The following is a 12,322-nucleotide window of genomic DNA, read 5'->3' on the forward strand; positions in this document are numbered from 1 at the left end:
TATCGTCTGGTGTCTTTTTCATGATGCCAGATGCATACTTTCGATCCCACACACTGTTTAAATAAAAAAAAACAACCTTGTCGCTTAAAACTTATAAAGTATTTATTTATCATGTGCTTTGAAGCAGTGGAACTTATCAAAATGTATACAGAGATCCTCTTCAATCCTAATGTTTTATGTGTGTGTATCATTGTGTGCTTATGTATATATATGTAAACAGAGTTTTGTACCATTATTTATTCATATGTATAGTGGTGAAATACAGCTTGATAGATTTGTTCAATGGTTTGTTTTATCTTTATTATTTTTTTTACTTGGTGATTTTGATCATGCTATTATTATGGTTTTATGAAAAGTGGAACCTAATGAGCTTTTTTTTTTTAAATTCAGGTTGGTGACTGAAAAGGAATCGAAGAAATTTGAGGAATAAAGGTTCAAGATATAAAGAGAGGTCAGGAGATATCAAGTTGGTTAGTGGCTTTCTATTTATTTATATTTTAAAGAGTTAGGAATATTTATTTATATTTTAAACAGTTAGGAATCTAACCAATTGTTCTAATTTTTTTCATAGTTTATAGACATGTAAACTTTTTTAAAAAATTATACATTAAAATTTAAAAAGATGTCAATTAGAGTCTTCAAGAATGTCAAAGACGGTATTGCAACACTAGTTATTATATATGTTGCTCAAAATGTCATAACTATACGAGAAGTTTTCAGTTTTGGGAAATTATTCATTCTTTATTCATTAGAAATTTATATGATTATGTTGTGGTGACAAATTGGGCTGGTATACATGCATGACATGCAATTATCATGGATATTCCATATATATCTAATCACCTTTTTCTAAGCTAACAATGTTATGCATGCATTTTCATCATGCATGTGTAAACATTTTTTGTTATTGGCCTCTTATTGAAGCATTAATTTGTTAGTTTTTTCTACTTGAAACATATGTTCAATTATTTCACTCCTATTTAAGATACGTGCCATAGATTGAAGAGGTCACTCTATTTTAATACATGATTAAGCCATGGGTAAAATCTAATAATAATATATGTGTGTTTATAATGACTTATCCAAATTGTAAATAAAAAGTAGGCCTTGTTTATATTAAACAGATTAATAACTTTGTGTGTGTGTGTTTGTGTGTATTTAAGGATCTTTCAAAGAAAAGGATGAAGATTCTAGAGAAGCTGGAAGCAAGAACAAATTAACATGTGAAACATGTATGATCATAATAGTGATCTCTTTTATCTTTAAAAATTTATGTTACAAAAGGACGCATTATGGAATAATTGTAATTTTCTTCATCATTAAAACTTCATTCCAATAAACTAGTACTTGGAAAAGGAATGATGTTCCCTTTTCACTTATGAGTCATGTGAATTATTCCCTTTTTTGTTAGCTTATGTTTTACATAGTTTCACCTTGATTTATAAGACCTAATGTGTTTACATCGATTAAAAAATAGCGGCGAAGTAAAAATTCTATAGTTTCACCTTGATGTATATCTTAATGTGTTAAGGCGAAATATGCTTTAATTTAGAATATTGTGAATAATTTTTTAATATATTAAGCAGAAATGGATAAGAGTTGGATGCGTAAGTCACGATTGAGTCAAGAATACGAAGATGGAGTCGAACAATTCCTCAATTTTGCATTTGCCAACTCAAGTGAAGATGATAGGATCATTTGCCCTTGCATAAAGTGTGTGAATATCCATTGGCAAACACGTGAAACAGTGCTTGAACATTTCGTTTGTGATGGCATTGTACAAGGTTACACATGTTGGTTTTTTCATGGAGAGCGTGTACCGTCACCTATCCATGAGCCAACAAACACATTTACAGCTCCATCAAGCTCCAATCCTCACTTCCAAACTTCTCATGCAAGACCAGATAGTTTGGAAGAATTATTGCGGGATGCTTTCAACATCCATCAAGTTGATAACGAGGGCCTACCATCTACTACCGATGAATTCAACATTGAGGTGAATGATGGAGGTGAAGCTCCTATAGAAGTTGATGAACAACCTTCTAAAGAAGCGGCAAAGTTTTACAAGTTGCTTGAAGATATGAACGACAAACTTTATAAGGGATCGCAGCATTCTAGATTGTATTTTTGCATTCGACTTTTCCACTTGAAATGCATGTGCGGGATGACTGCTAAAGGCCTTGACCACTTGATTGAATTTTTAAAAGAATTTTTTTCCTCAGCGGCTATTCTTGAAAGTAGTCGTGAGTCGAAGAAAATTATTAAGGATTTGGGTCTAGGGTATGAAAAAATTCATAGTTGTCCAAATGACTGCATGATATATTGGGAGCATAATGAAGGTCAGCCATCTTGTCATATTTGTGGTCGTTCTGGCTGGGTGTCCACTGATTCTGGTGAATGTTTGAATGAAGACAATGAAGTGGTCCACAAGAGACCTGCGAAGGTTTTACGGTATTTTCCATTAATACCACGACTGCAGAGACTTTTCATGTCGACTAGGACTTCTGCTGATATGATCTGGCATGCTAATGGTCGGCCCAATGATGGACTGTTATGACACCCTGCTGATGCTGAGACATGGAAATCATTTGATGCAAGATATCCTGACTTCGCTTGTGATCCTAGAAATGTGAGGCTTGGTCTTTCTTCGGATGGGTTTAACCTATTCAAATTATTAAGTACTTCTTACATCACTTGGCCAGTGGTGTTGATCCCTTATAACTTGCCACCGTGGATTGGGATGAAACAAACTTCCTTTCTTTTGGCAACGATTATTCCTGGAGACAAAGGGCCTAGAAACGATATTGACATATACTTACAACCTCTTATTAAAGAGTTAAAGCAATTATGGGTTGGTGTAGAGACATACGATGCATCTGTAAGGAGAAATTTCAATATGCGGGCTGCCTTGTTATGGAGTATTAATGATTTCCCTGCTTACGCAAATTTATCAGGTTGGAGCACTAAAGGAAAATATGCTTGTCCTTGTTGTGCTGCGGAAACTTCATCACAATGGTTAACTAATGGCCAGAAGTTTTGTTATATGGCACATCGGCGGTGGCTAGAACATAATCATCCATACATATCTCAGAAACATCTGTTTGATGGTAATGTAGAGATGCGTCGAGCTCCTTCAGTTACTACTGGATATGATATTTTATTAATGTTGAAAGAGATGCAATTTTCTTATGGAAAGCATGGCAAAAGAAAAATAAAAAAATCAAACAATAATAACTCTTCGAAGAAAAGACCACGGCAAGTATCCAATATTGACTTGGATACTGATGATGACGAAATACAGGAAGAGGAATCAACTGAAGCAAGTTTGTGGAAGAAGATAAGCATATTCTTTGATTTACCATATTGGCAGCACAACCTACTTCGCCATAACTTGGATGTGATGTACATTGAGAAGAATGTTTGTGAAAATATTGATGGAACAATTCTTAATGTTGATCGGAAATCAAAAGATAATCTAAAATGCAGACTTGATTTGGTTGACATGGGAATTCGTCGAGAGCTTCATCCTCAATATCTTCCTAATGGCAAAACAAGACTACCACCGGCTTCTTTCTCCATGACAAAAAAAGAAAAAGACCTATTTTGTCAAGTCTTGAAGACTATAAAAGTCCCAGATGCTTACTCTTCGAATATATCAAAATGTGTAAATCAGAAGGAACGAAAACTTCAGTCTTTAAAATCACATGATTATTACATATTGCTGCATGATTTGCTTCCAATTGCTTTGAGGTCATCCATGTCAAAGCAAGTGACTCACGCCATTTTAGAGCTTTGTAACATATTCAAAATTATTTGCGGTAAAGTTCTTAAGGTGGAAGATCTTGACAACCTTCAATATCGAGCAGCAATAGCTTTGTGTCACTTAGAAAAACTTTTCCCACCTGCATTCTTCACTGTAATGGTGCACTTGGTTGTTCATCTACCAATGGAGGCCAAAATCGGTGGACCTGTGTACTATCGATGGATGTATCCAATCGAGAGGTATTATTTTGGTAAAACATCAATTTATTATAATGTCTTGTCACACAAACTTGTATAGGTTAACAATCGCAGCAATTCTGTTGTAGGTTTTTGCTCAAGTGAAAATCTTATGTGCAGAATAAACAATATCCTGAAGGATCTATTGCTGAAGGATTTCTAGCAGAAGAATGTGTCACTTTTTGTTCTAGGTATTTGGTTGATGTTGAAACAATATTTGATAGACCTGGGAGAAATTTAACACAAGTGCACCATGAGCTACTTGCAAAGTCGTATTTATTTGAAAGTGGTGGAGAACCAATAGGGAAAGTTGAAGCAGCACAGTTAGATGATAGATCATGGGCACAAGCACATCGTTATGTGTTATTTCGCTATAAAGCTATTGACTCACTCCAAATGTAAGTTAAACACTTCACATTTCTTATTTGGTGTGTTGGAAGTTTTTAACATTTTTTATCATTACTTGTAGTGAGTATAGAAATATCTTGAAAGATCAAACAAGAGGTCGACGTTCAAATTCTCGTGATCTCGATAGGAAATTTACTGAAACTTTTCATGAATGGTTGGGAGAAACGGTAAGCAACTAGAAAATCTTATTCTCTTGAACAATTCTCTATTAAGAATTTTTATAATTGCATTCATGTAACCTGTATAGGTTTCTCATGGGAAAAATGTGTCAGAAGAAATAAAATTTCTTGCGCAAGGTCCAAATAGGATTGTCAAGAGATATAAAGGACTTGTCATTAATGGATTTCAATTCCATACTAAATCTCGAGAAAGATTTAGGCGAACTCAAAATTCTGGATGTCTTGTTACTTCTTCAACTATGAGCTACGCCAGTGCTAGGGATGCTAATCCATTGGAAGGAAATGTTGACTACTATGGTGTGCTAAATGATATAATTGAGTTAGACTACGTTAACAAGTTCAAGGTTGTGTTATTTCGTTGTGATTGGGCTGATGTGAATGTTCAAGAAAGATAGATATGGGTTTACAATGGTCAACTTCTCTCGCACGATTTACACTGGCAAACATATCCTCGATGAGCCTTATGTGTTCTCATCACAAGTAAAACAAGTTTTCTATTCCGAGGATCCAAAAGAACCTGGTTGGTTTGTTGTGATACGTAATCAACCAAGAGAAGTGTACGACATGGGTGATGAAATAACAGATGATGGACCCCGGACTGAATGTTTCCCTTCCTCTCATGAGAGTATCTTCAATGATAATGATGAGGGTCAATGGGCCCGTGAAGATGTTGACGAGGACATTTACAACTTTTGACTCTTAGCAATGTCTTATACCAATTGTATTGACTTTACTTTATTTTTAAGGTAAGCTATATCTTGTTTCTAATGTCTTCTTCACATCTTGTTTGTAATGTTTTCTTCATACTTGACGTGTAGTTTATTTGTGTTGTGCATATATATAATTATTCAAACAATGTTATATAAATACAGGTTGAAATTGGAAACTACTTTCCATTTTGTCCAAGCAAGGATTGTTCTTACTAAATCTTGCATATGCACAATATCCATTTTGTCCTTCTTCTCACCAGCCTACTTTTGTGTTGTTGGACAATATTGATGTAGGTTCTTGTTGCAGGTTTTAAAGGAACGAGGAATAGATAATGTGGCTGTAGACAATCAGGATCTGCTTCCACTTAGCAATAGGTGCAAGTTACTTTAATGTTCTCTATTATGGCATGTCTACCCTGTTTCTATTCAAGACAAGAGGCTAGCAATTAATATTAACATAATTGAGATGATAGAATTGATGGTCTCAATTAATATTAATTCACTAATGTTTTACTGTTGACAAGCCAGCATGTCCTGCTGCCTATGCGAATCTGCCATTGTTTGAATAAATGTTGTAGGATAAATTCCTTGTCACACGTTAACTGTAAGGGCATCTATGGTTAAATGAGATTCTTTAGTTAATGGGCTGCATGTTGCCTCATGCTAATGTCGTCATTAAGTCCAATGGAATATTTGTTACAATGTCCAAATAAGAACATCTTCAAGTATTCTTTATTATTGGCATATATTAAATATATATATATATATATATATATATATATATATATATATATATATATATATATATATAGTTGTTACCCCTCATTTTACAAGTGATTTCATGACCTGTAGATAGTGTCGCTAGTTGAACAATTCATGATGCATTAATAAACTGTTTGTCCATGACACATGAATTCAACAGTGAAAGATAGAAGAATCTTGCTTTCAATCAAAGAAACCATCTTTTTTTTATGTTCAAGTTTTAAATTATTGTATCACAAAGGAATGTAATTAGTGAATTAATCCTGATTTTAGAATTACCATTTCCAGATGCTTGAGAGACAGTTTGCTTGATCATTTGCTATAATCAGTCAGGTATCTTTTACTATGAATTGAGAATTACCATTTTCAGATGCACCATGTTCCTTTTTTATTTTTATTTTTTTGGTTATTGATATGTGTTCAGTTAAATATAATCAAGTAAAGGAAAATGAGAATAACAAAGGCAGAGAGGCCTAGATAACCCAAGCATTCTACATATTTGGCTACTTGATTTGCATAAATGTTGTAACATCATGCTAAGGTAATTTGTAGAATGGAATGCTAATTTATCACTATATAACTAAATCCATTCATTCTACTGCCAAAAAGTCAACCATTATGTTTTACAAAATTGGTTACAAGTGGCATATTAAAAAGATGTATAAAAAAAAAGAGAAACCTCGAATAACAATAACGCATAGAATTTATAATTTTGAGAGCATTCATTTTAGTTCCTTCATTCAATAATTCTTTAGAAATCAATCTTACTATTATTTGTTCCAAGCTATCTGCCACATTTTTTTTATGCAACTTCAACTAATTTGTCTTACAAAAGAATAAGAGATTTAATATTCATTTCTAACTGGTGCAATTTTATTTATTTTGTGTTATCTCCTCTTTCCATGATTTGCTCAACTTGATGTTTGTAGGCATATGCTGCCGAAGTTTGTCGACCAGAATATCAAGCTATTGGAGTATGTCTTGTAGTCACCTTTCCACCTCTGCTATTTTCCCTTGTGTTATTTTCTCCTCGTCCATCATTTGTTTTTCTTTTCTTCTGCATTTATAATTGAAAACTAATGATGATGTGGAAAACTAATGATGATGTTGACAATGTTGTCATGTTTTAGGTCAGCACAGCTTGGGGTATAGGTTTGGTAGTTGGCCCTGATATTGGAGTGTTTTTTTGCACATGTAAAAGAGGCTCTGTTTTCAGTTTTGGACTATTTATTTTTCTGAAATTTTCCCTGTCAATTACTGTTTATTTTGTTTCACTGATCTGTTTTGATATATTTTACATTAATTGTGAATCAGCCTGCCGAAAATTTTCCTAGTATATTTGCAGAAGATTCTTTATTTGGGAGGTACGTGTTTTTGTTTTATCCTGATTCTTAGCTGAATCTTAAAACATTCACTTATTTATTTAATTATATTTTTTTCACTACCATGCAGGTTTCCCTACTTATTGCCTTGCCTTATTATTTCAATCTTTGCTGCTTGTGTGCCAATAACCTGCATTTGGCTACCGTTTAGTTTCAATGTTTTTTTTTTTTTACTTTATATACTTTCTTCTTCTACCACATTTATCATATCCCCTATCACTAGAATGTAAATAAACTGACATAATACGAATACGACAGGACTTTTATGATTAAATTACACTGGGTAGATTGTACTATGACCATAAATAAATGTATACATACATCTGTATGTCCTTATCTGCATGCATACATGTATGTATACACTATACAGAGATAATATATTATGACATTGCCTTATTTCATGACCAATAATTATGGTTTCTGGTGACCAACAGTGGGTATGACATTGGCATGGTCCTTGTGTTTCAAACTGTGATCACATTTGTACAAGCGATGACCTGGCCACATTTCATGTCTTCTATGTAGTCTGCTTATGTTGTTAGATGGCCACATGTAGCTGCATTTTTGTACTACTATTAAACATGCCAGCTAGTCCCCATTGTTGTGTTGCAAGGCAGTTTCATTTTTGGATTGTCTATTTAGGTTTTGTTTTTATTTTATGTTCCATATTTCTCATCTAGTTTCTTATGTTCAATTAATGCTGATCATTACTGACAACAATGTTGTGAATTTTTTTAAATGATTTTTAGTGTTTTTCTTTCTTTTTGGGAGGATAACACCTTCATTATAGATGCCTTGTTAAGATTTCTATTACTTTATCATCTTGAGAGAAACTATTGTTCGTTAGGTTTCTCCTCAAATTTCTTTATATAGCATCATGATATCACAAGGTATAGGTATAATTAATTAAGGTCATGGGAATATATATACACGCAAGTAACTAATGATATAATAATGTAGAGATTTAGGAAACATAATGATTAAATGCCTCTGACATTGGCATCACCAAGTAAAGAAATTAACATGTTGCTTGGCAAGTAACTTTCAACTTATAATAGTTTTAAATTAAATTAAACGGGGGTTAGCAAAAGTAAGATAAGATTGATGTTCCACATGTTAAATTTCAATAAGTTTCTTCAATTCCTTTGGACTTTTTTTACTGAAGAGATGTCATTGGTCTTTGTTTCCTTATCTTTGGTTCCACCCAAATTATTAGTGATGATTGATATCACCATTCTAAGAAACTTGAATTGTCAATTTTGCACCTCCTCAAAGTTTGACTCTAAAACTATAATATAAACATCTTTGCTTAATCTCGACTTGCATGCCAGCTCTGGTTTGCCCCTTACTCTCATGAGTTTCCAAAGTCTTCCTGACAACTCGGATGAAAACATATAAACCCTCAAAACTAGGTGAAAGTTTCCCTTTGCCAAAATTTCTTTAAATTTTATATTGGCCACTTCAACATTATTTCCAGGACTTCTTAGCTTTCTCCTTTAAATATAACTGCATTTTTGCTAAATGTATACTACACTTATGCAATGTTGGGCGGTTTAATTTAGTAAACTATAACTAGTAGTGATAGTTCATACTACCTCCACCCAAGTAGTTCTGTTAATTGATGCTTGCAATGGAGACATATTTCCCCCATTTTTCTATTCTTCCACATATGCCATCTTCTTGTTCTTTTTGTGGTTGTGTATTTTCTATTTTGTACAGGAGGAGAATTTTTAAACCATTGAAGGCTGAGGTAGATCATTACTTTTTTGTTTGCAATTATTGGTCGGTTTAAACAATCCTTTTAGGTGATGCCGATGCTTACATTATTGTAATGCTTACTATTTTATATTACTAATCTTTATGTTCTTTTCTACATGCTTCTATGCCTCTGATTTCATGGAATTTATGTCTATTATTGCTATGGCATAATTTTCTACCTTGAATCCTTGCTAACAGATTCTAACAAAGTATAAGAGATTTAATATACAAAATACAACATTCTGTTCCTTTATATTACTGTTGTGTTATTAGTATAGATTCAATGTTGTTGCCAACCTGATTTCACCAAACTAAAGCGTGGTTGTCTTTGAGTATTGGCAAAATGTTATATGTTATGTTACGGCACTCCTTTTTCTCTTTTTAGCTTTGGTTGTATAAGTGATTTATTGAGACTTGTCACCATAACAAATGATCCTTGTTGTTGTATTAACCTCGCTTTGCGAGATGGATTTATTGACATCACATGGTCTTTAGAAAAATTGGCGGTAGCTGGGAAGCACTTGTTAATGTTTGATGATGAATTTGTAGTGCAGGAGAGAATCCGGATTGACCTCTTAAGCTCGTGGCCTTTGTTTTCATGTTGCCTGAATGATCAATTTTAATAGATGCTTGATTAATGATCTCATTCTTTTAAAGGAAAACATCTCGATGGTTGATCGAGCCCTTTTTGCAGCGATGTTAATCTAAATTACAAAATATATATAGGTTAGATTTTGGGTTGTGAGGCTCATAAGAACTTATTATGATCACTAAACAATGATATAAATAAGTACAACATCCTTTATTTATTTATCTTGTCAACTTTTTGTTGCATAAATTAGCTAACAAGGATGATGAAAGCGGCAATTAGACAACAAGCTTTATACACTCTGAATGATAAGTCAAAACAAAGCATTACTGTTTCTTTATTTCATGTCTGCGAGTTTACATTACTGCGGTTTTCGAGTTCTGATTTACGTTTCTTTAATTCACATGGGATTTGATAGTAATCCTTTTCATTGAGATCATAATATGAGTATAAAATAACATCTCTATACAATCACATCCAAAAAGCGATTACCATAAATTATAGTCCTGGTTTGTTTTGCGGATGAAGTTGTTAAATATGTTTCCATTAATGTCTATATTGAGCAGATGGATCTAAATTGACATCTCTGGACTTTTAGTGCGAGTTAGCGAGTGTGTGCATTATTGCAAATCAATGGCTAGTTTTTATTATTTTTAGTTGTGTATCATATCAGATTGTGAACTTCCATTAATTTCATGTTTGAAGATTCAATGGCTACCAATAATTTACAGTTTGGAAAGGATTTTTTATTCTTTAATACCAATTAAACTCAAGTGAAGAAATGTAGTGCTTCTGAAATATAATTGAAAGAGAAGACAATAGTACCACAACTAGTTAAGTTCTCATGTTGAATTCACTGGACCTAATTGTATTTAATTAGAATGTGAAAAGCTTGATTGTACTGAAAAATTGTATATGAATGCATAAACAATATAATATGACATCACTTGCATTTTAGGGAACTTAAGTACAAAATATATACTTGGATAACATGAAAAATAAATTCAAGAGAACAAAAGTGATGTTCAGAAATTCATTACTTCTGATGAATTAAAACAGATATGCATTTTCGGAAAAGGGAAAAGGATTTCAGATTCTTTAATACAAAGTAAACTATAATCAAATGAAATACTTCTCAGATATAATTGAAAGAGAAGACAATAATACCACAAGGTCCACAACTAGTTAAGTGCTGATGTTGAATTCACTAGACTTAATTGTACTGAATACTTAATTAGTATGTGAAAAGCTTGATTGTTCTGAAAAATTAATGCTGTAAAGTTTTATGGTTATGGAATATTAAATAACCATTAACTATTACATGTACAGAGAAGTATGTGGCACCAAATTGCAAGGCCACTTTATCATAAGAAAGTTTCAGAACCTGTTACTTGTTGAGAGTGGATACTACCAAAAATAAACCATTTTGCATTGATTATGCACATTGTCTGTCCACTGATTACCAATTGATATGCAATATTATTATTCATTGTGTTTCTATTGGATAATGTGCAATACTAACTAAACCATTTGCAGTTGGATTTGTGAATGCAATGCAAATTTACTATGTATAATCTTCCATGTATAATCTTCCAAATACAAGTAGGTCTTGTGAATTTTGTAACATGTCTTTGTTTATATGATGCAGATAAGAGAAAATATGCCGAAATTAAAATTGAACAAAATGAAAATGGTCGTGTCAGAACCTGCTCCAACTAATGCTCCAAATAATGGTAGTGGGTGTGACGATGGTGTGGGTGCTAGAATGAGCAACACCAACAACTCCAATTCAGCAGCCCCTATTGGTTCTACTAGATCCGCTCCATCACTTCATGTTACTCCTCATTGCTCGATCACATCATCTTCAGCTGATTCAAATCACAATGAACAAGTGCCAAACCAAAATAATAGTACCAGATTAGAGAACATGCCCGCAGTTAGTGAAGCAGAAAATTTAAATGCAGGTTCGTTTCATATCTTGAAACTTAATCATAATTTATTATATTTGTGTTAATATTCTTATGTTATACTAATATGTAGTTCATAGAAATGGACAACAAAAGGAAAGAGGCCGAACTACTTTGAAAGACTTGTGGTCATTACCACCAGAAGAGAGGATTGTGGTGAGTGCAAATCATTTGGGACAACCAATTGGGCCGGAAGCGCAACTACTGGCTGGATTTCTCGGCATGCTTGCTCGAACCGGTCAACAAATTGGCATCCATTATGAAAGTTGGCATAAAGTGCCAAAAAAATTGAAGGATGAATTGTTCAAATTTATTGAGGTAAACCCACATAATTGAATTGTTCACATGTTATTTCTATTAATATAAAAACATCAAGTTACATTGATAAACAAAATTGTTTATAATGTCTTCAACTAGTTACGATTTGCACTTGAGATTTCAAAAGAGTATGTGCTCAAGTCACTGGGGAAGAAATGGAGAGATTACAAGCATGATTTGAAAAGCGTCATTTCAAACGAGAAGATGGTATGCAAGTGAACAAAGATAAACATCCAAATGCAACCATCAG

General features: G+C 33.1%; 1 protein-coding gene across 1 annotated transcript; it reads left to right on the top strand.

Annotated features, from left to right (window-relative positions):
* The first annotated feature begins 1,588 nt into the window (after positions 1–1,588).
* On the top strand, positions 1,589–3,872 carry LOC120276078. Its single transcript, XM_039282814.1, has 3 exons — positions 1,589–2,451; positions 2,599–3,750; positions 3,833–3,872. The coding sequence occupies exons 1-3, from the start codon at positions 1,589–1,591 to the stop codon at positions 3,870–3,872; spliced, it is 2,055 nt and encodes a 684-aa protein (XP_039138748.1).
* Positions 3,873–12,322: the final 8,450 nt, after the last annotated feature.

The sequence above is a fragment of the Dioscorea cayenensis genome, chromosome 14 (assembly GCF_009730915.1).
Source record: "Dioscorea cayenensis subsp. rotundata cultivar TDr96_F1 chromosome 14, TDr96_F1_v2_PseudoChromosome.rev07_lg8_w22 25.fasta, whole genome shotgun sequence".
Taxonomy (NCBI): domain Eukaryota; kingdom Viridiplantae; phylum Streptophyta; class Magnoliopsida; order Dioscoreales; family Dioscoreaceae; genus Dioscorea; species Dioscorea cayenensis.